This window comes from Vulpes vulpes, chromosome 12, assembly GCF_048418805.1.
Source record: "Vulpes vulpes isolate BD-2025 chromosome 12, VulVul3, whole genome shotgun sequence".
NCBI classification, from domain to species: domain Eukaryota; kingdom Metazoa; phylum Chordata; class Mammalia; order Carnivora; family Canidae; genus Vulpes; species Vulpes vulpes.
The window spans coordinates 182,369,155-182,397,095 of record NC_132791.1 but is presented as its reverse complement, the minus strand read 5'-3'; the positions used below and the strand labels follow the sequence as shown (position 1 = coordinate 182,397,095).

At 46.1% G+C, this 27,941-nt stretch overlaps 1 protein-coding gene and 1 long non-coding RNA gene across 7 annotated transcripts in view; one reads left to right on the top strand and one right to left on the bottom strand.

Annotated features, from left to right (window-relative positions):
- The window catches only part of ZFP90 (ZFP90 zinc finger protein), a 94,818-nt gene that overhangs the window by 61,108 nt on the left and 5,769 nt on the right, over positions 1-27,941 (top strand). For 4 of the 6 annotated variants that reach the window (XM_026011564.2, XM_072731630.1, XM_026011566.2 and 1 more), the window contains 2 exons: positions 25,967-26,093; positions 26,435-26,530. In XM_026011564.2, the coding sequence (XP_025867349.1) occupies positions 25,967-26,093; positions 26,435-26,530 (223 nt within the window). Of the gene's footprint in view, positions 1-10,582; positions 10,794-11,073; positions 11,141-25,942; positions 26,094-26,434; positions 26,531-27,941 lie in introns of those variants that run through there. The other 2 variants (XM_072731631.1, XM_072731629.1) reach the window with 2 other exon arrangements.
- On the bottom strand, positions 7,340-10,555 carry LOC112929457 (uncharacterized). The gene is made up of 2 exons (XR_011996135.1): positions 9,661-10,555; positions 7,340-9,232 (listed from the first exon to the last, which is right to left on the bottom strand). It is a non-coding gene; the product is annotated as an uncharacterized lncRNA (long non-coding RNA).

Sequence of the window (27,941 nt, the reverse complement as noted above, 5' to 3'; positions counted from 1 at the left end):
CATGCTGGGACCACCTTAAGAAGGTGTGAACTTGTTTTCAGAATGAGCACAAACCGAGGCAGAACCTGGAGCAGAAGGTGCTGAGAGTAAGGGCTGCTGTGGGGGCTGGCCAGTATCGCCATCTCCCTCCCAGAGTCACACAGTGTCTCTCTGAGCTCACTCTCTTTTCTTCTCAACCAACGGCGACTCTGTCCTCCCTCCTTTCACTCTGAGTTCCCTTTCCCTGTCTCCTAATCTCTGTTTCCCGAGTTTCTGCTTTCTCATATCTGAACACGCCACTGAGCTGAACATCTCCTGACCTCTCTGTCTCCCCCTTCCAGCAACTGCACCAGCTACCAACCCCCTCATCCCTGGAGTTCTTCATTCATGTTCCCAAGACAGCTCATCTATTTTATGCCAGGGCACGTCGTATATCTCTGGACAGTCCCATCTGGGTTCAATCACTGGGGGCAAATAGGGAGGGCATCAAGGGAGCCAGCACGGGGCTGTCCCTTCAGCCGGTGCTCAGGCTGATGCAGGCACCACTATTAGACTGTCTGCTACAGTTCCATTTCATTTTTAAATTCAGTTTACCCGTGCTTGTGTTTCAATTTTTCAATTTTGTTGCTGTCTAGAGGTCTTTTAAGAGTCCTTAAAAATTCCGCAGGCACCCAGCCTGGTTCACTGCAGATGGTCCTACCCAGATGCTTGGCGGGGGGAGGGTCATTCATAAGTTAAACAGGAAGTCCCTCCTTCCTCCCACTTTAGTATCACCTTCCATCAAAAAAGGGAGGGGAGACCATATTTAATAAACACCATCCATTAGATTAGATCGACGGTCTCCAAATACTGCATTTCTTCCAGAAACAGTATCTCTTGCCCTCACAGAAGAGCATGTGGTCAAGAGGAAATTGAATAAAGTCCTTTAATCAGCCGCAGTAGTATTTGAATCATTTAATTTAGGATCTGACAACCACAAATTACTTTATTTTCCAGGCCAATTTTAGCTGACCAGGAGAGCTGGCCTAGTCCGACTCATACTTTAATAAATCACTCCCTTGCCTGAACGTGGGAAGTTTGGGGAAGAGATTTTTCTGAGGCTTTTCAAACATAATCAAAAACAATCTCCCATGCTGTGTGTGCCTGACATGAGTCCTTGGCCATGCTCCCTTTGCATGGCTTTGTGACTGTCGAGTGAATGCTCCAGCTGAGAGAGCCAGGGACATGAAGCGAGGAGCTGTCACCTCTGCAGCCTGTGCTTTTTATTCCTGGCTCCAGGTTTTCATGGCTAGGAAAACAAGTCAAATCAAATTAGATGCCAGACACAAGCTGCTTATTGCAGCTCACCCTCTGCTGCTCAGACTTTTCAACACCTGCCCAAACCCCTTCACTTGAAAAAATGAAAGAGGAGCTTCTGACTCGAATAACACCAGTGGGACACCCCAGATGTGGCCTCTTCCAGAGTCACGTAAAATCACCTGTGAAGTCCCAGTGGTTTCTCCTTCAGAACTAATCTAGCCAGACGCCTCCTCTGGCCCCCCGGGCAGATGTAGCTGGGCTGAGAAAAACCCCTGGGGCTTCATTCTGTCCCTACTGCAAGCTACAGCCATGTGTCTGTATGAAGGTCTCGCCTTTAGGCCACTCTGCTTATGTTACTCATTTTTCTCCATTGATTCCAAGAAAACAAAGTAGCAAGTAGGAGGCTGGGGGGACAAGGCAGGATGACTGGCATTCTTGGGGGCATGTTGCATTCCTGGAGTTGTAGTACAGATAACTAAGTGGGATTAAGAGAGGAAGAAGCTTGTGTGGGCCAGTGCATGCAGGGAATTTTAAATTTTAATGAAATTCAGTTAGGGTTTTTTTGTTGTTTTGGTTTTGGTTTTGTTTTTTTGTTTTAGAGTTTCTGTCTTAGTCAAGGATATGTTGATGTGAAAATAGAACCATCAACAGCCAAGGTTACAAGTGGGGGGCCATGTGCCTGCAGAGACCCAGGGAAATCCTGGGATGGAGCCAAATGTGAGAGCCCTCCAGGCCTCCTGGGAACTGTATGGTCACAGGCAGCATCTCCCTGGCAAAGACCCGGAACTGCTCACCGATCTCCTGGCTCTGGGCACCCCTCTCTTTGTAGATGGGCCATCAGTTCCTACTCTGCCTGTCCCATCAAAACTTCAAATCACACAAACATGGCTCTGGGTTCATCGGGTCATGACACTTAACCCAGTAGTTGGAGAGCCAATATCAACCAAGGAAACTCCCTCTGGCCTCTTTGTAGGGGGTTTCCAAGGACAGAGTACCCCATGCGCCCTTGTCAAAGTCCTGGGCAGCCTTAGGGCCACTGTGCTATATAGGTGTTTGTCAAGAGGCCCACCTGATACCTGTCTAAACAGCAGCTGCCCATACTTAAGAATAGGAGCAGAGATGGAGCTTTGGGGGAGGGCTGCTGAAGCCCCTAATGCCTCCCATTGTTACCACCACTGCCTAACTTATCTAAAGAAACCTTGACTCTCCTGTTCACTCTTGTGTAACTTTGAAGCCCTTTCTTAATTTCTGATGCTCAGAAGTAAACAGGGATAAATAACAAGAGCACTGCCCTTCCAGGGTTGCTAAGAAAGTTAAACGAGATAAGAGTTCAGAAGCATAAACTATTTGGGAAATAATAAAGATAATAGATCTTTGCAACGTAGATGCAACTGGAGATCCTGGAAAATGTAGATGAGTGTAGACTGGAAATATGATCTTGTTCTAGAAAGATGAATATGTTTCAAATCGACATAAGAGTGAAATACAAAAAAAAAAAAAAAGAGTGAAATACATTTCATTGAAGAAAAAAAATGTTAAGTAATTTATGTGTAGCCCTATAAACATGACTCATAAAATTTAACTGGAAAATAGTTGGTCTTGCCCTTGGATGAAATTTAAGCTAAATCCCCATATGACCCCTTTTTCACCCTTTGGTCTGGCAGTAATTTTCTTTCTTCCTCCCACAGGCTTTCTTGATCAAGCTCTAAAATGACCCTGTGCTCATTGTCTCATGTCAGCAGCCACCTCTGGTCTACTGGAAACATTCACTCATCTCTTGCCCTCATGATCTCTGGGCTTGTAGGCAGATTCCAATGTGGCTACCCTCCTAGCTGTACTGCAAGGACATCTGGCCAGCTTGTCTCCTGCCATTAAGATTTCTCTGACATAAATTGCCCTAGTTCACCGTATCCCTGAAGCTCCAATGACATGTATTGAGCCTTCTGAGTGATACCACAGAATCCCCTTTCCCAAAGCTTGAGGTGAAGAACAAGCATCCTTCACAGCCCCAACTCCCCAAATATGTCCACAGAGCCCAGCACACTCCAAATGCTCCAATAATGGCAGCCATCCCAGCCTTCTGACCCTGCCTCCCTGGGCCCCACCTCTCAGTGGCCACCTGGGCTTGACTGCCCCTTTCCTGAGCAGCTCTAAGCCCTAAGTCCCAAGGGCAAGCCCAAGTCCCTAAGTGACACAGTTATTGAGAGGACAAACTGATTCCACTCCGAGCCAAAATATTCCTTTCAGGTCTTTACCAACTCCCTCCAGGGGGAACAATCTCTCTACCTCTACATTATGAGGCTGGATGGGCAGGTGAGGAAGAAGAAGGTGTCCAGCCAATCACAGTAATGTGATGGCTATGGCAGTGTCTGAGGCAAGCATCACATAACTCCCACATTGACTGCTGGATATTTTGTCTCATTATGGACTTTCTCAGAGAACTCAGGAGAGAAAAATTATAAGGCCCCTTGCTCAGTGTGACTAAAGGGACCTTAGGAAGTATGAGGCTGAGGCAAGATAAAAACCATGCCCCAGGAAACAGAAAGGAGGAGGCTGGAGAGAGGAAGATAATGAGTATGGGGAGAAGGGGAGGACCCTGAAGTCAGGGATTACCTGGGGAGAAATCTTGGGTCTGAGGATCAGCCCAGAAGCCCTGATGGAGGGCTCCATGCCCTCTTCTCAGAGTGGCCCAGGAGGAGACAGATGGTCTGGAAGGCCAGGAACATCCACACCAGTAAGCCTATCTCAGATGATTAAAAATGGCAGCAGATAAATTTAACTAAACATGAGTAATGGGGACACAAAGGGGAAGTGAAGAGAAATAGAATATTTTAGCAACATAAGGAAATGAGAAGAAAATGACTTTGCAATGAAATGTCAAACTTCTGTGCCTGGAGGAGATGTAATCTGGTCATTGCAGGCTCAGGGGAGCGGGGGAGTCTGTGGTTATTTCAAGCCAATTTTAATTCACTCTAATTTAATAACATATGGCCAAATTCCTTTGTGGCAGTGTCAGGGGATAGAAACGGGAGTCAGAGAGTTACCTGGGGTGTTTATTTTTGTTGTTTTACAAGGAGCTCTGTGTGTATTCATCCATCCATCCATCTGCCCATCCATGCATTCAGAGAGTAAATGTTAAAGTCTGAGGATTAGAAAAACAAAAGACAGCCCTGTCAGCTCCCACCCCCAGGATATCCTGGTCAGTTGGTGAACAGAAAGTTATAGTATAGGGCCACATTCTGGGTCTAACACTTGGTGTTCATTAGAAGTTTGTGAATTGAATGCATGATTGAAAGGGTGGTTCTGGGAAGGCACCAGAAAGGAGTGAACATCAAGCTGGGTTTTTTTGGATTTTTAAAAAGATTTTATTCATTTATCCGAGAGAGAAAGAGAGAATGATGGGGGGGGGGGGGGGGGAGGGGTAGGGCAGAGGGAGAAGCAGACTCCCCACTGAGGACAGCATGATGTAGGGCTCAATTCCAGGAACCCAAGATCATGACCTGAGCTGAAGGCAGACACTTAACCGACCAAGCCACCCAAGCACTCCTCAAGCTGGGTTTTGAAGAATAAGTAAGAGTCTGGGTCCTGGGTGGCTCAATGGTTGAGTGTCTGCCTTTGGTTCAGGTCATGATCTCAGAGTCCTAGGATCAAATCCCACGTCAGGCTCCCCACAGGGAGCCTGCTTCTCCCTCTGCCTATGTCTCTGCCTGTGTCTCTCATGAATAAGTAAATAAAAATCTTTAAAAAAAAAAAATAAGAGTCCACCAGGTAGACAAGTAAGTTGTAAGCAACTCAGGAAGAAGAGACCACATGTAGCAAAGGAGTGCTGGTTACAGTCCTGGGGCTGGAGGAGATAGCCCAGGGAAAGGAGACAGAGGAGACACAGGACCAGTGGACTTCAGATGGAGAATAACTCTCTCAGAAAGGCAGCTTCTGAAGACCTAAAGCCTACCTTCCCTGAAATCTCTATTCCAGCCTAGATACCTACTCATCCTTCCAGCCTCAACTCAACATCATGTCCCCCAAGAAACATTTCTTTCTGATTCAGGTCGAGGTGAGTCCCTCTTCCCCATGCATGCTCCCAGGACACCCTGTGCCACCAACCCTGTCACTGCCATCCCACTCGCATATGGGGTTAGCTTGTCTATATGCCTGCCCATCTCCCAACTGAGGTTGCGATGCCCAGCTCTGGTGATACTCACCCACCCCCAATACTAGTGCCTCCCTAGAGTCTAGCCAGGCTGTCCCATCCATTCCATCCCAAGGATTGTCCATCCAGAGAAGTGGCCCTAGAAGCTAGGGTTGCTGGGAGGTGTGCCTGAGAGAAGGGTGTTTTAATTCACATTGTGTTGGACTTTTCTGCTCTTCTAGAGGGATTCTGGAGTGTCCTGAGTAAGAACCCTTTTTAAGCCCCCAGGAACCTGGCCTGAAGGGGTGGGTGGTTAGGACTACTGGGCCTGAGAGACAAAGCCAGCCACACAAGCCTGGCCCCAGGGCAGAGAAGCTGGAATGCCTGGAAAAGTCAGATCAGGGCCTAGCAGTAGAGATACCCATAGGGAGCCATCTCCCTAAACAGAGCTGCCCCCAATTCATTGCCAGAGGGAGATGACAAAACTGTAGGTGCCCTGGACGTCCTGGTTGCTAGGCGGCAATGGAGGCTACGCCAGCCTGCGGGTCACCATGGTAACCACAGAGCCCCATTGAGCTGTTAGCCCCCTATACCACCATGGGGTGGGGGGCAGGAAACGCCCAAAGTGTGGCATCTGGAAAGCTAGTGGATGGGTGGCAGTCAGGTCTAGGCAAAGGCCCAGGCCAGGAGAAAAGACCCAGCTGACTTTCACTTCCATGTTTTCTTGCCTCCCTGCAAGTCACACCTGCATGTTTGAGCCAGGCATAACAGTTGTAGGAGAAAAATAAAATGGAGCTTTGGATCAGCCAAACCAGATCTTTCATTTTACAGATGAAATAGAACCCAGAGAGGGAATGACACTTGTTGGGTGACCACACAACTTCAGTCCTGCAAATAGGGCTGAAGAGAAAATGAAAAAGAAGAAAATGATGCAAATGACCAAAGACCTAATCTAGAATGTGTTCTATTGTTTAAATTATCATTTTTAAATTTAAATTGTTTTAAACCCCAGGATTCATCTGATAAGTTAAAAAAAAACAAAACACCACAATGCCACATGTAACCTATGAATCTCCTTTAGCTGATCATATGAATCTATTTCTTCTTGTACCATTTTCTTTTTTTCTCCAACTAACATCTTTCCCTCTTTGGGCTTCTATTTCATCCTTAGAGTGAAGGAGCTGGCTTAGTTGACCTCAAAGCCCATTACTCTTTATAATAAAGCAAAGCCTTCATTTCATAAACTCAGCCAGGTTAAGGGGGCACACGTTTACTGGGCATGCAAGTGGGTAAGATTCTCTTGGGGCTACAGTCCACTTAGCAGTCAGATGTCTCTGTAACTGGGCCCCCGGCAGGCTCAGTCTAAGGACAGCCTAGCCTGGGACCTTGGATTCATGTATCTGGTTGTAATGTTAGAGAACATTAGCCATGAACAAAAATTACCTTGTTGAGAATAATTGCAAGTTAATTAACTTGCAAGTTTATTTTAAAAACAAAAACTCATGGGTACCTGGGTGGTTCGGTCAGTTGAGCATCTACCTTTGGCTCACGTCATGATCTCAGGGTCCTGGGAACAAGCCCCGCATTAGGTTAGGTTCCCTGCTCAGCAGGCAGACTGCTTCTCCCTCTCCCTCTGTCATTCCTCCACATGGCCCTCTGATTCTATCTTTCTGTCAAATAAATAAAATCTCAAAAAACAAACAAACAAACTCAGAGGGGTCCCTGGGTAGCTCAGTTGGTGAAGTGTCCGACTCTTGATTTCAGCTCAGGCTATGATCTCAGGGTCATGAGATCTGGCTCGGTGACTGGCTCCAAGCTAGGCATGGAGCCTGCTTAAAATTCTTTCTCTCCCTCTCCCATTGCCCCTCCTCCACCCCCCTAACAAAAAAAAAAAAAAAAAAAAAAAAAGGAAAGACACAGTTCATCCAAAAGTATGATGTGAGAACAATCTTGTTTTAATTTCTAATCCCTCATCTTTTCTCTGCCCTCCTTCCATATCCTGTCTTTGGATCATTTTAGAACCACTTCTTGGTTTCTAAGCAGAGTCTCCTGTGTTTGACTGGGAAAGCCCTCAGATGCCATTCACATCTTGGAGTGCCTGGTCTTCCCACACTCAGGGGATCCTGAAGACTCAGGATCGGTCTTCCTACACAACTAACCACATCCCAGTCATTGAACACCCTTGTCTCAGATAACAGAGGTATCTATCTGGGGGAAAGCCCTTCCTTGAATAGACTTTTTCATTACACCATGCCCACGAGGAGAGGGTGGGACCAGGCCACAATGCCAGGCCAAAGGTGGGATGCTAGCGTGCACCTGGGGCTCCACAGAGAAACAAGAGACTTGATAAATAAGGGGGGGGGGGGGGGGGCAAGTGACTGGGAGAGCAAGATGGCTAAGCCAGAAGCTAAAGTGAGGTCTTTTGGCGCCTGGCCCTTGTGACCTTTGCAGGGACTACATTGCCCTTGAAGTGTCACCACTTGGATCCAGCCTGAGTCGATGCAGCTGGGATGGAGCAAGAGTCTGTGGGTCGCTTCAGCTCAGTCCAGGGTAGCAGGAGACCACCAGGGAGGTTTGGTGCGGAAATCAGGGCAGTAGGGCTCAGAAAACGTGGGCCACATAAGTGTTCGGTGAAATTTTGTCGAAGTGAGAAGTATTCAAGAAGTGAGAGGCTTCAAGCTTGACGTGAGGGTAGTCGGCAGGGTCAATAAAGGTCCGGAAGCTGTCAAATTAACGTTCGTATTGTTAGGCAGCGAACTTTGCCAGAGTAGAGGGTCCCAGTGGCCAGCAGGTGGCGCTAGAGCCCAGCGCTCCGGGGACTGATGTCTGGACGTTCCAAACTGTAGCCGGTGTAGGTCTGATGTGAGAGGACCCGGCGCTGAGAACTGGCTTCCCCTCCTGTGTGACTCGGAGCTCGGCCTCAAATCTGGCAGTGGATGACTGAAGCTACGCAGCTTCCACTCGGCGTCTCAGTCGTGTCCTCCTGGCCTCAGAGTGCATGGAAGACAGTCAGGGGACCCGAAGCCCGTTGGTCCAGATCGCTGGTTCTCTGGCTGAACAGAGTCGGATCTGGGCGAGCTACCTGCGTCAGGTCCCATTTTCCTTCTCACGAATTCTCATGGGAACCAGGAGATGGAACATTTTATGAACTGGAACTTGGATATTCTTGTGTTGTGGGGTAGGCCCCAGGAAGAAGGCTTGAACCCACAGCGGGCGAGTGAGGAACTGAAGGAAGGCCAAATCCAGGTGGATATTAAAGATAGAGCAGGTAACATGGAAGGCATTTGGCATTAACGACGGGCCTTTTCTCCTCTGCCCTCGCTGGCACGAATCCCGCTGAATAGTGCACCATCCGCTTCCCCAACACAGGGGAGGCCTCCTGCCCCCGTGTCGCGGGGTGTGAAGAGGCTTTGGAGCTCCCCTCGGGCACCCGGGGGCCCCTGCCAATCTTCCTGGGCAGGACCTCAACTGGACCTGTGAGGTGGTCTTTTCAGCCACAGTTCTCCAAGTCCGGACCAGACGCCCAGGCGGTTGTCATGGAGACCGGAGCGCGGGGGGGGGGGGGGCGGGGAGAATGTCGCTCCTGGTTGGCTGCGGGGCTGGTTAGCGCCACGCCGGCCGCACAGCCTCAAAGGTGTGGACTGGTCTCGGGGAAACTGGCCGCTCAGCCGTCTTCGCCCTGTGGCCGGATGACATCAGCCTACCAGGACACCTGAGCTTCCGCCGCAGAGCCGCAGAGCCCGCAGGGTAGGGCCGCGCTTCTCCGGAGAGGAGGCTGCCGCTCCCCTCCCGGTGCCCTTGGCCTTCCCGGCCACAGCGCAGGCCCTGAACGGAAAGAAGGGGACCGTGAGAAACGAAGCTCAACTTTGCCTCGTTTGGCAAAATCTTGCAGGTGAAAGCTGGCTTTCAGTGCTCCACCCACCACTCTTGTCATTTTTGCTCTCTGTGTATTCCTTACCAATTTTCCAGGGCATCAGTGCAATTAAAAACGTTTTAAAACGATTCCACCCAGGGTTCGAGTTGCTTAGCCGCAGCGGCAGATACGCGAGTGCAGTTGTGAGTTCCCTGGAGGAAACCCACCAATACCTGATTGAGAGATCTGGCTCCGGTTCAACCACTTCCAACCTCCTCAGCTCCTTCTCACATCCAGTTAGTTCCGCACCCTTGTTAGTATTGTGAGCTACACCCCCCTCCCCCCGCCCCTCCCAAACCGGAGCCTAAAGCCCCATTGTTTTCCCAGCGTATCTACTCACTACACAATGAGAATTCAGGTTGCTCTCATTACACACAGCCGGTTCTCTAACCCCCTTTCCCTTTCTCTGGACGGCATTGGGGGTAGTTTATGTGACCTCCCTTTTCCTGGGTGTTCTCGACGTTTGAGACCTTTTCTTTGGGAGTGGAGGTAGAACATTGCAATACCCCCTAGGCGGAGGGCTTGCATTCTGAGGAATTATTTTCTTTCCCGTTTCTAGTTTCCTTAGAGGGCTTGCGAAAGAGGGGTGGTGTCGAGGCAACGGTTAATAGCAACAGGGCAAATTCAGCACCCGGATTCCTTTTGTAAGACCTGAGGGTGTCTAGCTCCAAATGGCTTTGTCTTTCTTCAGAATGCGGAAGAACTAAATCCTCAGCTGAGTCGCGGTTACCAATTCTGGGACAACAGGAAAAGATTCTCTTATCCACTTGGAGTAATAAGTGACTCAAGTATCTTAGTCGTAGTAGGTGTGGTGTGGGGAATCAGTGTCCAAACCTTCAGTGGTGAGCCACAGGTGAATATGGCATAGGAGAGGCAACGGAAATAGCATCTTGTGATGAAGACGCAACGCTGCCCTGCTCCCTTCCCCGTCCTACTCCTGGAGCCGAAGTCAGTACTTGAAACATACCTTGTGCATATGTTTACGGTTTTATTGTTGGCCTCGTCCGCAGCAGTGCACACCAGCTCCCCGAGAGTAGGGTCTTTCCTTCCCCATCTACCGCTGAATCCGCCCCTAGCAACATGCCCCTAGCACAGAAGAGATGCTCAGTGCCTATTATTGGAGATAATGGACACACGCGTGCCCACGCCACACGGCGGACCCCACCGCAGCCGCCCGAGCGTGGTGCAACGACCCCCCCAGGCCGCCTTCGCGGGACCCACCCGCGGGGGCCTCTGGGAAGTGTAGTCCGTCACGGCCCGGGAGTTGCGGGCCGAGGCTCCGCGTGCGCAGGCGCACTTCCGGCTCTGCCCCGCCGCTGCGGCCATTGTCCGGCCCCGGTGCGGCTCAGGCCGCGGTGGGCCGTCCTTCCGCGCATCAGCATTGGAGGGCACTGAACCTGCAGCGGGCGCAGGAGGAGCTGGCGGGAGCCCCGGCGGGCCCGAGGCCGCGAAATCCGGGGTCCCCAGGAGGCGGTAACTCCGCGTGCGCGGGTCGAGGCGGCACCTCCCACGGGTTTGGCTCGGATCCGCCGGGCCGCGCCCACCCTCCTGCGGGCGGCCCTGGGCGTGGCCAGACGACGGGGTCCGGGACGCGGCGAGCCCTTCCCCGCGGCGGGCGGGACGGCAGGCCCACGCGCGGCCCGCGCAGCTCGCAGCCCTGGCCCGGAGAAGCGGCTGAGGGGAGGAGGCGGGCGGGCGCGGCGGGAGGCCCGGCGGGTGCAGCCGGCGAGCGGGCCCTGTCCTCTCTCCCCAGCCCCAGCCTGGGAGCCGGCCCCGGCGAGGCAGGAATGGCCCCGAGGCCTCCGACGGCCGCGCCCCAGGTGAGCAGCGCGTTCCTCACTCCCCGGGGCGCGCTACAGCAGTCATTGTTCTCCGGCGGTGCGACTGCCTTTCCCAGCTTGGTCATCCCTTGAGAGCCTCCCCGCTGCGCGAAACCCAGCAAGTCCGAGGGGGGGGGGGTGGAGGGGCCGCCCTGGGGGAGAGGGGACGGGCCGGTGAGGTTCTGCGGGAAGAGTTGAGTCAGCGTGTGGGGAAGTGTCACTGTTGAGAGTCCTGAGTGCCAGGCCAACTCCTTGAACTCCGTCAAGGACTGGAGAGGGTAGGGTGTCAGGATAGAGAACTATAGACGAGGTGGTTAACTGTTAGTAAGGGAGATAGGGACCCCAGCCTCTGACGCAGGGGCCAGAAGACCGTAAGGAGCCGAAAAAGTTTGGTCGGGATTTGGCTTGGAAGAGGCTGGAGATGGGCTTTTTTGGGCCAGGAGGGAAACAAACAAACAAAACCCATACGAAAGAGGAATGACTTCTCCCATAGCTTTTCGTGTTCTTTTTTGCTTTAATAAAAGTATAATAGTGCACACCCCCAGATGTCCAGCGCTCAGCTTCATTAAGATGAAGCTGATTTTTAAACTCATTTATTCTTGTGAGGGAGGAGGCATTTTCTAGAAGCATCACAACTCTGAGGTTATGCATTGATTTACGTAGAGTATATTGGTGAAAATAAAACAGGGTTCAGATGGTATTTTAATCCACACTCCTTAGAATGAAGGAAAGTGAAAGATTATAGTTGCTAAGTGTGTGAGACTATCAAAACCAACCCAGGGGCACCTGCCTGGCACAGTTGGTCGAGCATGTGACTCTTGACCTCAGGGTTGTGAGTTTGAGCCCCACAGTGGATATAGAGATTACTTAAAAGTAAAATCTAAACAAACAAAAACATAAAAATACTGGCTAGTAATGTCCTATAAAAGCAGTTCACAGGGAATTAGGGGTGCCTGGATGGCCAAGGTGGTTAAGCATGGGACTCTTGATTTTGGCTCAGGTCATGATATCAGGGTCATGATATGGAGCAGGAGCCCCCACCCCCTCGTGTCCTCTGAGCTCAGTGGGAGTCTACTTGAGATTCTCTCTTGCTTTCCCTCTGCCCTTCCGCCTGCCCGTCCACCCACGCACGTGCGCTCTCAAATCTTTTTTAAAAAGCAACTTCTAGTAAGTTAAACACAGTATGTGTAATGCCTTTATATCTTTTACTTGTTGAATGTTTTTGTTTTATAAGCATAGGGAGTAAAACAAGTGACAATAATAGAACAAGACAGTTTGGTATGAGGTGAGCCAGGGCAAATCACTGGTCATCAATGCCTGTCCATATAAAGTGCTTCCTCAGCAGGCTGTGAGAATCAGGGTCGCTTAACACACTTAACATCTCTTGGAGGTGATGATCCTGGGCAGGGGGGTCGGTAATAATCCTTTCCATTGGGGTCGCCTTTTTAATGGTGAAGTGGGTTTGTGTTCTGAGCAGTGAATTTTAGGCTGCTTTAAACTACACTTTCAAAGCTTTGTTGTCCCAGAACTCTAGTTCAGTTATATTCTCATGGAATGTCTTGACAGTCCACCTGGGTTACCTAACCCAGACTGCAGATAATGACCCTGGAGGAAGGACAGAACAACTGACTCTACAGAGGAGGCTTTTTAGGCAGAAATTTCCCTTTGTAGGCGGTTCCCTATCTCTGAGTGTGGCCCTCTGGGGAATGCAAGAGATGAGTAATTGAGTCATGTGACTGCTTATCCTGGAGGTTAACAGTGAGGGAAGCCTCCTGCACAAGCATATAGCACAAGAGAGGTAGTGTTAGGTGTTGTTTCAGAGGTTCAGAGGCTGCTATGAAGACAGGAGAGAGGAAATTCTGCCCGTGGGAAAAAGTCAGTGGAGATGTACTTTTGAATAGGAGCAGAGTCCAACAAGTGAAAATGAAAGGAGTGGAGATAGAGCTGATTGACTTTGTGGGTTAGGGGCATGTTCATGAAACTGTTGTCCTGTGTGACAGTGGGTGTGGGCTGCAGGCAGTGTGTAGAGGAAAATAGAAAGGAGTTTGGACTTTTTTCATTTTGGCCCTGGTAACCCTTTCATTCATTTACCAGCCTGTAGCCATTGAACCCCTGTGATCTGCAGACACTTTTCTAAGTGGTTGAGATACATTAGTGAACAAAATTTATAATCGTTTCTGCTTTCATGGGACTTACATCCTATAAGGAGGAGACAGAAAAATGCAGTCAGTAACTTTTTTTTTTTTTTTTAAAGATTTTATTTAGGGCAGCCCGGATGGCTCAGCCGTTTAGCTCCGCCTTTAGCCCAGGGCCTGATCCCAGAGCCCCAGGATCGAGTCCCACGTCGGGCTCCCTGCGTGGAGCCTGCTTCTCCCTCTGCTTGTGTCTCTGCCTCTCTCTGTCTCTCATGAATAAATAAATAAATAAAATATTTTTAAAAAAATAAAAAAATAAAGATTTTACTTATTTATTCATGAGAGACAGAGAGAAGCAGACACAGGCAGAGGGAGAAGCAGGCTCCACGCAGGGAGCCCGACGTGGGACTCGATCCCGGGTCTCCGGAATCATGCCCTCAGCTAAACCGCTGAGCCACCCAGGGGTCCCCAACTTTTGTAATATTCTAGAAGCTGACACTACAGGTGTGGGGGAGAAGGTAGAGAAAAGTAAAGGGGATTGAGTGGGGGAGAGGGTGGGCTGTGGTAAGGATACAGCTTTTAAATAGCCTTCTTCTTAGTGAGATGGTGACATCTGGACAGACCAGAAGGAGGTTAGGGAGCCAGTAATGCAGAGGTCTAGAGAAGAGTGCTCTGAGCAGCAGGATGTGTGTGTCTGATGTGTTCAGGGAGCTGCAAGTGTTTGGTGTAGCTTGAGTCACTGTTGTTGCACAGGAAACTAAGATGGTTGCTTCTTAGTTTTAAAGATTGCTGTGAGTGACAAAGTGTAGGGGCAAGAGTCTGAAAGTCAGAGCTTCCGAGAAGAGGTGATTGGCTAGCGGTACCTTCCTCCAGCGTTTGGCTAACAAATACCTACCTGAAATGGCTCCAAGCTGGAGGGGAATTGGAGCAGAGGGGTTACCTCGAAAATACTTAAGATCATAAATAGCTATATTTGTTTAAACCTTATGTATCTTTTTCTTCATTGTATGGGCACTGCATTTTTAGTTAGGAATTTTAAAAGGTGAAACCACCATAACAATAAGAAATGGGGAAAGTTTTGTAAGAAAAAAGCTGCATATGGAGACCAGGTTTACCTTGAAGGGGAGGAAATAGGAACCAGGACCTGGTCTCCACTGACTCCAGATCCCAAGAGCTCTGTGGTTAGACCAGCATAGTGAACAGGCTCAACCAAAGCTAGCTCAGGTCTCCCCAACTCAGACAGGATGCTTCTGGATCCCCCAGGGGCAGCCAGGCTACTTGTTGGACCAGGTCAGGATGTTTGCAGCCAGGAATGTTCAAGCTCCTTCTGTCCAGAGACACCCTTTCTTAGCCTCTGCTGAGCTGACTGGCGTTGAGCTTTAAGCCTTAGCCCATTCTTTCTCCCGGGTCAGGTTAGGTGCCTCGCTCATGCATCCTCACAGCTGTTTTGCACCACTTTTATTAAAATATATCTTATGGGATCCCTGGGTGGCGCAGCGGTTTGGCGCCTGCCTTTGGCCCGGGGCCCAATCCTGGAGACCCGGGATCGACTCCCACGTCAGGCTCCCTGCATGGAGCCTGCTTCTCCCTCTGCCTGTGTCTCTGCCTCTCTGTGTCTCTGTGTGACTATCATGAATAAATAAAATCTTAAAAAAACCAAACCTTTAAAAAAAAAAAATATATATATATATCTTATGAGGGGCAGCTGGTCCAAAATTAGGCCCCTTTGATTTTCTGTTCCTTCTCTTGCTCTTTTCTCTCACAGTTTGCTGGCTTTCTCTCTTTTAAATAAATAAAATCTTTAAAAATATATATATATATGTATAATCAAAGCATGTGAGTTCTATATAATATACTTTTTTTTTAAGATTATTTATTTATTTATTCATGAGAGACAGAGAGGCAGAGCAGAGACAGAGGGAGAAGCAGGCTCCATGTGGGAGCTCAATGTGGGACTTGATCCCAGAACTCCAGGATCTCACCCTGGGCCACAGGCAGGCAGGTGCCCAACCACTGAGCCACCCAGGCGTCCCTACTTTCTTTCTTTTTTAATAGGAAAAAGTAATTTGTGATCCCTCTTTAGCACCTCTGCATTTGTTGTGATGAATTGTCTTCTCTTCCTCCCTATGCATGTTTTCCCTTAAGTATTTCAAATTTCATATAATTTTATGAGGATTTTTCTTTTGTTTAAAAAAATACTTTTAATTGCTGTTTTATATTGGTTTGCATGAACAATCCGAAATTTACTTCTCATAGGTTTCTAAAATTTTTATGATTAAATAATATTAGGATAAGATTCTCTTGGTTAGGGATCCCTGGGTGGCGCAGCGGTTTATCGCCTACCTTTGGCCCAGGGCGCGATCCTGGAGACCCGGGATTGAATCCCACGTCGGGTTCCTGGTGCATGGAGCCTGCTTCTCCCTCTGCCTATGTCTCTGCCTCTCTCTCTCTCTCTCTCTGTGTGTGACTATCATAAATAAATTTTAAAAATTAAAAAAAAAAAGATTCTCTTGGTTACAAATGATCTTTTTTTTGAAAATACAATTTCAAAAAATTATTTACATCTGTGTTCTTAAGTGAAATAGCCCTTAGAGAGAAAGATCTTTCAGTGGTTTGATGGCATGTTTATCCTTAACTTAGAGAAGTATTCAGATTGCTTTTCATTTTTTCTGCCTTTTGAAAGAATTTACCTATAAAACATTTAGATCTAGGATTTTTATTTAATTAATTTTTAAAAGATTTTATTTATTTATTCATGAGAGACACACAGAGAGGCAGAGTCATAGGTAGGTAGAGGGAGAAGCAGGTGCCCGGCAAGGAGCCTGATGTGTACTCAATTCCAGGACCCCAGGATCACTGAGCCACCAGGCATCCCTAGATCTAGGATTTTTATAGAGAGGATGATTTGGGGACAATTTGCTTTATTTCTTCCTCAGTTATTAAGGTTTTTACTTTTTTGCATCAACACTGGTAATTTAAAATTTAAAAATTATCCACTTCATTAAGATTTTCTACATTTCTTATACCTGCTATATATTTTACTGGTTTATTCCCTTTAAAGTCACTTATTTTGTTGTTGTTTCTTTTTAAGATTTTATTTTATTTTATTTTATTTTATTTTATTTATGATAGTCATACAGAGAGAGAGAGAGAGAGAGAGAGAGGCAGAGACACAGGCAGAGGGAGAAGCAGGCTCCACGCACCGGGAGCCCGATGTGGGATTCGATCCCGGGTCTCCAGGATCGTGCCCTGGGCCAAAGGCAGGCGCCAAACCGCTGCGCCACCCAGGGATCCCTAAGATTTTATTTTTAAACCATATCTACACCCAACATGGGGCTCCAACTCAGAACCCTGATGAGACCAAGATCGGGAGCTGCACACTGCACTGACTGAGCCAGCCAGGCACCCTAGTTGTTTCTTTTCGTATGCTAGATTTGTCAAAGGTTTTTCTGTTTGGCTGGTATTCAAGAGGAACCAGCTTTTGAATTTGGCTCTTAACAACATTATTTTTCTGTTTGCCCCTGCTTTTTATTTTCCAAAAATTTAATTCCTTTAATTTTTTTTTTTTTTTTTTTTTGATCCTCAAAACGACTCCTAATTTTCCTTCACTTAGAATGACCCAGACTCTGTATTCGTTCACTCAGCAGACATTTTTGGAATACTTTCTCTGTGCCAGGCTGTGGTTCTTATTAACAAGGGTCACACTTCATAAGTAGTCAGGGGAAGGCACCTGCTTCCTTTAGGATGGCAGTAGAGCTTCAGTGAGGAAATTTAGTGAGAAGATGCACATAAATGACCAAGCTTGGTGCCTGGCCTATAGTGAGTGTTCACTGAATGTTAGCTGTTGCTCTTTTATAATGAATCACCTGAGGAGTTTTAAAAAGTTGTTTGTCAGGGCCCTCCCTGCATGGGCAAGCTTTCTAAGTTGCTCCAATGATTCTGGACAATTCCAACATGCTTGGTTTTGGAGATACTGAAATGAAAAGTTTGAGAAGGTGTTGAGAGAAAAAATGTGAATAAATAGCTGCAGTTCTAGGAACACTTGGCTGCCTCAGTCGGTAGAGCATGCAAGTCTTGCTCTCAGGGTCATGAGTTCAAGCCCACATTTGGGGGTAAAGATTACTTTAAAAAAATAAAATCTTGGGATCCCTGGGTGGCGCAGCGGTTTAGCGCCTGCCTTTGGCCCAGGGCGCGATCTTGGAGACCTGGGATCGAATCCCACGTCGGGCTCCCGGTGCATGGAGCCTGCTTCTCCCTCTGCCTGTGTCTCTGCCTCTCTCTCTCTCTCTGTGTGACTATCATAAATAAATAAAAATTAAAAAAAAATTAAAAAAAAAATAAAATCTTAAGAAGTGCATATAGAGTTTAAAAAACAAACAGCTACAGCTTTGAAATGGAGATGTGGGCCAGTTGCTGAAGGGGATGCAGGGCAATGCAGGATCTGGAAAAGCTTCAGAAGGGAAGGAACCATTGATTTGCTTCTAGAAAGGTGACTAGGAATTTTTCCTGTTGAGGGGGAAAATGTACATGGTGGTCAGAATAAGATGTACAAAGGAAAGGAGCCTTGAAAGAGAATGATGTAATAAGGGCAAAAGTCCATATGGTAGACATAAAAGGGCGTATGGCAGAGGCAAAATTTGAGAGAAGGATGTAGGTCTGTATTACTATAAACTTCCCTTTAGAACTGCTTTTGCTGTATCCCAAAGATTTTGGACTGTTGTGTTTTCTTTCTTTCTTTTTTTTTTAATTTTTACATTTATTTATTTGAGAGAGAGAGAAAGAGCATGAGCAGTGGGGCGAGGAAGAAGCAGACTCCCCGCTGGAACTGGGAGCCTGACATGGGGCTCAATCCCAGGACCCTGGGACCATGACTTGAGCCGAAGGCAGACACTCAACCAAATGAGAGCCACCCAGATGCCCCGGACTATTGTGTTCATTTTCATTTGTCTCGTGTATTTTCTTATTTCCTCTTTGATTTCTTGGCTAACCCACTCACTGTTTCTTAGCATGTTATTTAACCTCCATATGTTTGTTTCTTCCAGATTTTTTCTTGTGGTTGATTTCTAGTTTCATTGCATTGTGGTTGAAAAGGATGCATGGTATGCCTTCATTCTTTTTGAATTTGTTCAGACTTGTTCTGTGGCCTAACATATGACTATCCTGGAGAATGTTCCATGTGCACTTGAAAAGAGTGTGTATTCTGCTGTTTTAGAATGGAATGTTCTGAATGTATCTGTTAGATCCATCTGGTCCAATGTCTCATTCAAAGCCACTGTTTCCTAGTTGATTTTCTGTTTGGATAATCTATCCATTGATGTAAGTGAAGTGTTAAAGTCCCTTAGTATTGTATTACTCTTGATTGCTTCCTTTATGTTTTTTATGAGCTGCTTTTTGTATTTGGGTGTTCCCATTTTGGGTACATAAATATTTATAATTGTTGTATCTTCTTGTTGGATCGTCTCCTTTATGATTATATAGTGTCCTTTTCTGTCTCTTTTTACAGTCTTTTGTTTTAAAGTCTATTTTGTCAAGTGTAAGTATTGCTACCCCAGCATTTTTTTCACTTCTATTTGCATGATAAGTGCTTTCCTATCTTTCCACTTTTAGACTGCATGTCTTTAGGTCTGGAATGAGTCTCTTGTAGGCAGCATATAGATGGGTCTTGATTTTTTCCTCCATTCCGTCATCCAATGTCTTTTGATTGGAACATTTTGACAATTTACAATCAAAGTAATTACTGATAAGTATGTACCTAATTGCCATTTTGTTACTAATTTTGTGGTCCTTTTTGTAGTTCTTTTCTGTTCCTTTCTTCTCTTGCTCTCTTCTCTCACAATTTGCTGGCTTTTTTTAGATTCCTTTCTCTCCACCCGCCACCCCCCCCCCCCCCGCCTCTTTGCATATCTGTCACTGGTTTTTGATTTGTGGTTACCATTAGGTTTGTATATAGAATCTTATGCATGTAGCAGTCCATATTAAGTTGATAGTCACCAGAGTTTGAACCCATTCTTTACTCCTCTTCCCTCACATTTTAAGTATATGGCATCATTCTTTGCATCCTTTTATTTTGTGACTCCCTTGACTGATTTTTTTTTGCACATATACTAATTTTTTTTTCGCATACTGCCAGGTTTGTGGCACTGCTTTGGATGAACTCCCACCGAGGATATATAGGAGGGAGCAGGTCTGCGGGAGAACTAGAGGGTGGGGCACATAGTTACAGTAAGGTTCCTTGCTGGTCTGCTGTGGGAGGGAGACTGCAGCATCCTGGGAAAACTCCTGCTCAGGCTGGGATGTAGGGGGTGAGGCCACAGAAGAGCACTGGAGCAGCGTGTACTGTTAGCAAGCTAAGTGGAGAGTGTTGGCACTGCACTGGTTCCCACAGGTGTCCATGTATTGAGGATGAGGAGTGGGAGAGGGAATTGGTGCCTGCCAGCTCTTTTGTTCTTGAAGAAGTCTCTGAAAGATCCCTGCCCCTCCAGCACATGCTCTGAGATTAGTAAATATATCTCCTACCCCTGTACCCCAGGTGTTTTTCAAACTGCTCCTTCTGTGATCTGCCTCTCTGGGGCTCTTTGTTGTGCTGTCTCTTTAAGGGCAGGAAGTCAGTTTCCTATCACCCCTGTCTGGCTCTTTCAGAGCTGAACCCTCTGGGTTTTTTTTAAAGTTCCATGTGTTAAGTCCCACTTATTGTAGGAACTCTGAGAGTTAGGCCCCTCTGATTTTCAAAGCTGAATGTTACAAGGATTCATCTTCCTAGTTCAGGTCCCATGTGCCTGGGGTGCCTGGTGTGGGGGTCTACTTCTCTTCTCTCTCTGTACCCACATTGTTCCTCCCTCCTACCTACAGTCCCACAGATCAGTTTGGCTCACCAGTCTTCACCCTTTCTACTCTCTTCATTGTGGCCTCTTCTCTACATTTCACTGTGGAGAATCTGTTTGCCAGCCTTCAAGTCATGTCCTAGGTTACTTGCATGGATGCAGGTGCTATCTAGGTGTATCAATAGGGTGAGGTGAGCCGAGGATCTTCCTATCCCATCACCTTACCCAAGAAAGAAAGATGATTCAATAGAAGAGTGGCTGAGGTGGAGATCTAGGACAATCTAGAATATTGTCCAAGAGAAATATAAATTACATATATAATTTAAAATTTTCTGGTAGTACAATGTAGAAAGAAATAGGTGAAATTAATCTTAGTAATACATATTATTTAACCCAATATAATTGAAATATTTCTACATGAATAAGTATTTTATTTATTTTTTTAAATTTTTTTTTTAAGATTTTATTTATTTATTCATGATAGAGAGAGAGAGAGAGAGAGGCAGAGACACAGGCAGAGGGAGATCCCTTGAATCAGTATTTTAAAATTATGAATGAGCTGTTTTATTTATTTCTTTATTTTGGTGCTAAGTCTTTGAAATCCATTGTGGGGATCCCTGGGTGGCGGAGCGGTTTAGTGCCTGCCTTTGGCCCAGGGTGCGATCCTGGAGACCCGGGATCGAATCCCACGTCGGGCTCCCGGTGCATGGAGCCTGCTTCTCCCTCTGCCTATGTCTCTGCCCCTCTCTCTCTCTCTCTCTCTCTGTGACTATCATAAATAAATAAAAATTAAAATTAAGAAAAAAGGAAATCCAGTGTGTATTTTATACTTGCCACACATCCCATTTTGAATTAGCCCCATTATATGTGCTTATGTAGCATGAGCATGAGCACATGTAGTGACATGTTTCTGGTGGCTACCATATTAGCATAAATCTAGAAAATTATTGCGTGGCTTAATGGTATCGTTGACAGGGGAGGATTTGAGCAGGATTTGAGAGATGAAGGGACTCTAGGTAGGAGATGCTTTTTGAGGGTCTTGGTGATTCCAGGGCACAAAAGAAAAATGAAGAGTCAAGGTTTCCAGGTAGGATGCTATGGATAATAATGTCCTTAGCCTAAGTTGGGTGTGTGTGTGTGTGTGCGTGTGTGTATGTGTGTAAAGGCTAACAGTAAGAGTGTCTTCTCTCTGTACTTTATCATTAGATACGCTGTTAACCCAGTTTGCCAAGCTATTATTGGTCTGGTGTCAGGGAGCACAGACTACTTGAGTGAAAACCCCATACTGTGTCCTAATTGGGCAAACTAACTTTGGTCTTGGAGTAGTTTTTATAAATTTGGTTGTTTTAACTTATAAGCTACCGTTCTCTGGTTTTCAGCTTTGTAAAGATTCTAAGTTACAAAGTTTTCTGAGTTAGAATTTGAGTGGATTTCTCCTCTAGAGTTGGCACATGTTAGAGTTGGAGGGGTATCTCTTTATATTTACAAGTGTGGTCCTGTAGAGTTGGAAGTGTCCTTTGACCTTTCTGCTCTTAAAAAGCCTACATTTTCAGTTCAGGGAACCCAGATACAGATGTTATAGATGAGAAGATTGGACCAAGAGTCTGATTTATCCAAGGGATATTGCACATGATTAGTGTACCACTCTTTATGGGCCCAGGAAATTGAGTCTTCTCAACTTAGTATATGCTCTTTCTAGTTCTTTGGACTTTTTATGTCAACATGAAGAAGGTGAAATGATACTTGATACTTCATGATAACTTTGTTAATTTTTAAAAGGGATTGATAATGAGGTCCAATTTTATCTGGAAGGAGGGTGAATGCTGTAGAGTTGAGCCCACTCAGAGTGGCTCACTCACACCAGGAGTCTCAGTACATTTTACCTATTTAATCTTGCAAGATCTTGATTGTCTTTTGTGTACCAAACTGGTTCTGACCTCTGGAGATTCAGAGGTGCCTGAGACAAGGTCTTAACCCTTTCCGAGTACAGTGAATAATAGGTAACAGACACTATAAGGTAGTGTCTTATGAGCATGCTGGAGAGGGCCCCAAGGAGGGGGTGGGGGGCAGGGGGTTGGGACAAGGCACTTGACCCATACCTAATGTTAGGGGAGGAGCTCCAGAGGAGAGAACTTTACCAAGTCCTGGTGAGAGAATAAGTGTTACCTAGGCAGAGGAGGGAAGGCCAAGCATTTTTACAGAGACAAAAGAAATGTTTAGTTTCAAAGAGTTGTAACTCTTCTGCAAGCCGAATTACAGTGTCCAAGGGAAGGAGAAGCCAGAGCTGAGGCTGTGGAAGGTAAGGTGGGGACAAGGCTATAAAATTCTCTGAAAGTTGCATGAAGGAATCTAATTCTTAATTTCAAGAAAAACATTTTATTGAATATTTCTCAAACACCCACTATGTGCCAGGCCTGTTCTAGGCAATGAAGAGTCATAAAGAAAATAAATAATAGTCCCCGTTTCCTGGAGTTTACATTGTACTCTGCAAAACAGACTATAAACAAATGAAAATATGTGTCAGCTGCTAAGGACTATGAAAAAGAGAAGAGGGCAGCCCTGGTGGCTCAGTGGTTTAGTGCCGCCTTCAGTCCAGGGTCTGGACCTTGAGACCCTGGATAGAGTCTCACGTCGGGCTCCCTGCATGGAGCCTGCTTCTCTCCCTCTGCCTGTGTCTCTGCCTTTCTGTCTCTATGAATAAAAATCTTTAATAAATAAATAAATAAATAAATAAATAAATAAATAAATTTTTATTCATGAGAGACACAGAGAGAGAGAGGCAGAGACACAGGCAGAGGGAGAAGCAGGCTCCATACAGGAAGCCTGACGTGGGACTCGATCCCAGGTCTCCAGGATCACACCCCAGGCTGCAGGTGGCGCTAAACTGCTGCGCCAGTGGGGCTGCTGAATAAAATCTTTAAAAAAAAAAAAAAAAAAGAAGAAGAAATCAGAGTGACAGTGCAGGGTGGGGGTGCTGTTTAATGCTGGGTAGCCAGGGAAGTTTGCCCTGATGAGGTAACATTTGAACAAAGAACTGAAGCAAGTGAATGGGGAGCCACATGCCCATCTGCAAGAAAAGGCTTCCAGGTCAAGGGAACAGTCAAAGTAAAGGCTCCAGAGCAGAAACATGCTTAGTGTGTTCCAGGAACCTGAAGGAGGGGCAGGGTAAGTGAAGGGGAGAGAGCAGTGGGTTAGAGATGAGGTTCAAGATGAAGTTAGGGAAGTAGCCAGGGACCAGACTAGGGGAGGGGATGTGTAGGCCACTGTAAAGACTTTGGCTTTTACTTGGAATGAAGTGACATCCTGTTGGAGATTTTTAAGCAAAGGAGTGACTTGATCTGACAGGTTTTAACAGGATCACTCTGGTTCATATATGGAAGACAGACTTGGGAGCAAGACATGAGTGGATAAGGAGAGAGACAAGTTAGAAGTTGTAGCAATGGTATGGGTAAGAGGTGTTGGTGGTCTGGCTTGTAACATGATCAAAGAATTGCATCTTAGAAAACTGACTCTGATAGTGAGTAGGAAAGAGGGTTTGTGGGACAAAGAGTAGAACAGAAACCAGTTGTCCTGTTGAGGCAAGAAATGATATTTGTTGAACTTGGACTAGATATTTGTTTACTGGTTAGGACATTCTTTACCACATGTGCAATCTATTTGAGGAAGCAGAAGAAAACCAGAAGACCATGTTTTAAACTGGGGACGCCTGGCTACCTCAGTCAGAAGAGCATATGACTCTTGATCTCGGGGTCATGAGTTAAAAGCCCAGACTGGGTGTAGAGATTACTTAGTTAATTAAAAAAAATAATAGGGGTACCTGGCTGGCTCAGTTGGAGGAGCCTGTGACTCTTGATCCCAGGCTTGTGAGTTCAGGCCCCATGTTGGGTGTAAAGATTATTTAAATAAATATTTTAAAATAATAATAATAATAATAAATAAGAGGGACCAGTTAAGCAAAGGAATCCAGGTTGGCTGACAACCAAAGGGGCTGTATGTGTTTACCTGATAGAGTAGACAATGGGGAGAAAGTGTTACTTCTTACAACCTAATTTAAAACGCCTGCCTTGACAACCCCTTTTTCCCTGCTGGCCATGCCCAGCCCAATCTCAGCCTCTCTTTTCAAGCTTGGTAATCCCTGGATTGGATTCCCACTTTTCTTCTTCCATTCAGGTGGTACCACTGAATTACCACTTCAGGCCCAGTGCATAGCCTGCCTCAAGCTTCTCTCTCTTCCCTCATTTTCCCTGGTCTGAATGCCTGGGGCACCTTGCTTTACCATGGATCATCTCATTATCATCCCAGGACCCTGAGATCATGACCTGAGCTGGAGGTAGTCACTTAACCGACTGAGCCACCCAAATTTATTTTGCTGAAAATTTTCTTCTGGTGTGATTTTCTTCTGGTTGGATGTGTCTGGCCCCAGATATCTTTTCCAGTTTTCCTGGTGCCTCTCTAACTGGCTAGTAACATCCCAAGTGCTTTCGAATGTGGCATGTGAATCTGTGCTATGGGATCCTTCAGCTATGCTCTGTTGCAGATGTGATGATTTGACTTCAGGCCTGGTCTTCCAGTCTGAAAAAAATCCAAAGTGCAAAAGTCCCCTAATTCCCTCCTACTGAAATTAACTGCTATAGTAGGAATGGGAAAGTGAAAGAGATATAAACTGTGCATGATTTGTTTTTGAAATTGGTCCTATAGTTGGGAGAGAAGACCCAAAATGAAGGAAAGGAAGAGTAAAAAGAAATGACAGTACAGACTGCAGAGCCAGAGTGTATGGCAAGTCTAGAATGAAGAAGCCACCAAATATTTTTTAAGCATCCACTCTGTGCTGGGCATATAACCCATCAGCATAGATAAAATCCCTGTTCTTGTGGAGCTCATGGTAGGGGGAAGAGAGAAGCTAACAAGTCAGCTAATCTCAGATTATTGTTAGAAGTACGGTGTCCTTTTTACCTGAATCTGTTTGGTTCCTAAGTTCAAGTGGTAGAAATTTAGGTGAGAGAGATTACCATGGTAATGTGATGGAGGGTCAATTTGAGGGAGGTGCCAAGACAACTTTTCCTAGGGGGTGTGTCGAGATGAGGCCTGGACAACTAGAAACTTCGTTTTCAACCATGTGGAGATCCTAGAGGAAGAGGGAGTAACAAGTATAAAGGCCTCAGGGTAGGAGGAAGCTACATGTATTCAGGGATGAGCAAGAACAGCCTGGCTAGAGTCCAATAAATGGTGGGGGATGTCTGAATCTTATCCTCAGTACAATGGAGTACTGTTGGTTTTAGGCAATGAATGTGTTATGATATAGCTATATATGGAGTACTATGAAGCAGTTCAAAGGGATAAGGTGAAATCATATGTACCCCTATGGGAAGACCTCCAAGATACAGAGTTAAATGCAAAAAGCAAGTTGTAGAACAATATGTAAGGTATTTCACAAAACAAGACTGTGTATGTGTGAATGAAACCTTGGAGAAGGGACTTTTGCATGTATCTGCCAAACTGTTAACAGTGTTGATGTCTAGGGAGCATAGTGGTATTGGGGGGAGGGGTGAAGGAAGGCTGCTACTTTTATTCCCTGCTATGTTGGGGTTTTGTAACAAAGGAAGTACATGGGCAGTGTGGAATTGCTGATTGTGTGACAAGGCTTGGCTTTATAGGAAAGCAAGATAGCTAAGTAGGAATATGAGATTAGAGAATATATTGCCCCTCCTGACTTTCCTGCCTGGCATACTGGATTCTTTGCAAAAACAGTGCCCCCTCAGGATGTCAAACGTGTGCTCACTGTTTCTGATGACCCTACAGTATGTTCCCAGTATTGCCATGGGCACATTTGTGGTATTGATCCCTAGTTGAACAAGAATGTGATCCTCCAGGAATCAGTGACATTCAAAGATGTGGCTGTGGACTTCACCCAAGAAGAATGGCACCATGTGGATGCTGCTCAGAGGCTCTTGTACAGGGATGTGATGCTGGAGAACTATAGCCACCTGGTTTCTCTTGGTAAGGACCAATTCAGTATCTTGCCTACTGGCAAGTTTTTCCTTTCTCAGGTGCTAAGGTGGTGGGGCTTGTAGATCATGTAGATCATGTGGCAGGGTGTTCATGGTTAGTGCTTGTTCTTCTCTTTGGGACTCAGCTTTATGGTTTTCTGAGCCTGCTCTTTAGGTAAAGTTCTTTCTTTTGCAGAACTGGAAATTAGGTCATTTGATTTCATGACTCCTCAAGTTGCACCTTTTTTTCCCTTCAGAGTTCCTGAAGATCAAGGACTAGTACTGACTTGTAGGAGGGGGTCTTTGTCCACTTGTACAAACAACCAATCTTGTGTATTTACCCACGAGCAGGATATCAAGTTTCCAAGCCAGAGGTGATCTTCAAATTGGAACAAGGAGAAGAGCCATGGATATCAGAGGGAGAAATCCAAAGACCTTGCTGTCCAGGTAAATGAGGGGGGAGACAGGCATGCAGGAATCAATGTAGACATTACCACAGCTGAGGGAGGGGGGAGCACCTTCATGTTGGTGCCTTGGGAGCTCCTAGACCTGCAGAGGAGACTGAGCCATCTCCAGGTAACACCTCTATCTCCCTTCTCCAGTAGGGCGTTCCTGCTGCTGACCAGTCTTAGAGGAAACCCAGCTGGGTTTTCTCCTCTGGTGTCCTCAGTCTCCCTTCATGATTAGAAATCCCTTTTCTTACTCATTCAGACATTAATTGAACTCCAGGGTCTTCTTGTCTTGGCTTGCTGCTTTTTATTGGCCCCAGACTTGTAGGAAGTACCATGGCTTTGATTCTCTGCCTTTTCATAACTTTCCTTCACACTTCTTTCCCTGACCCTACAACACCTGTCTGGGGAGGAGTTACATCCTCCTTCCATTCTGTTTTCATGCCAGTTTGCTTTATTGCCTCTCTGTGGTTCCTGGAGTGTCATCCTTGCCTGGTTTCCTGGCTTACTAAGTAAGTACCTCTTGGCTTTAGGTCTCTGACTTTGCTGGGTTTCCCCCCTAAGCGAATCTGCCTAAGGAGTCTGCTCTTCAGCTTCTTCCCCCTCTTTCTTTTGGTATTACCACCTTAAAAGGGTACCTGCCTTCTGGTAGTTATAGCTCTTTATTCTATGCTTTCGACTCATAAATCATCCTTACTTGTACCCTGGTCACTTTTGTCTCTTCTCACAAGACCCCTCCTTGTGGAAGTCCCATGCAATTAAATACCTAAAATCCAAATTAATCATTTTTTATCCCCACCCAGCACATTTTACTATGTTACTCATTACCCATTTCTCCCCTACCCATTAGAAACCACTGGATCCCTAATCCCTCGGGCCAAACACCCCAGTCAGTTTAGACTTTTTCTTATAATTCAGATTATTTTCCTTCTACACTAGGCCCCATGTGGAGATTACTGTAGTTCTCAGTTGAAGTTGCTCACTCTGTATTTTCTTTTGTAACCCACATTGGATTTTTAAAATCATACCTTTTTTTTGAGATATAATTTACGTACCACAAAATTCACCTTTTTAAAATGTACAATTTAGTAGTTTTTCAAATATTTACTGAGTTGTGCAACCATCACCAATATCTAACTACAGAACATTTCAACATTCAAAAAGAAACCCCATACCCATTAGCAGTCATTTTCCATTCCCCACTACCCCTGCACCCATTAATCTTTTTATCTCAGTGGATTACCATTTCTGGGTATTTTATGTAAATAGAATCATATAATATATAGCCTTTTGTGACCAGCTTCTTTCACTTAGCATATTATTTTCAAGGTTCATTAATGTTGTAGCATGCAGTAGTACCTCCTTAGTTTTATTGCTGAGTAATATTCCATTGTATGGACATACCACAT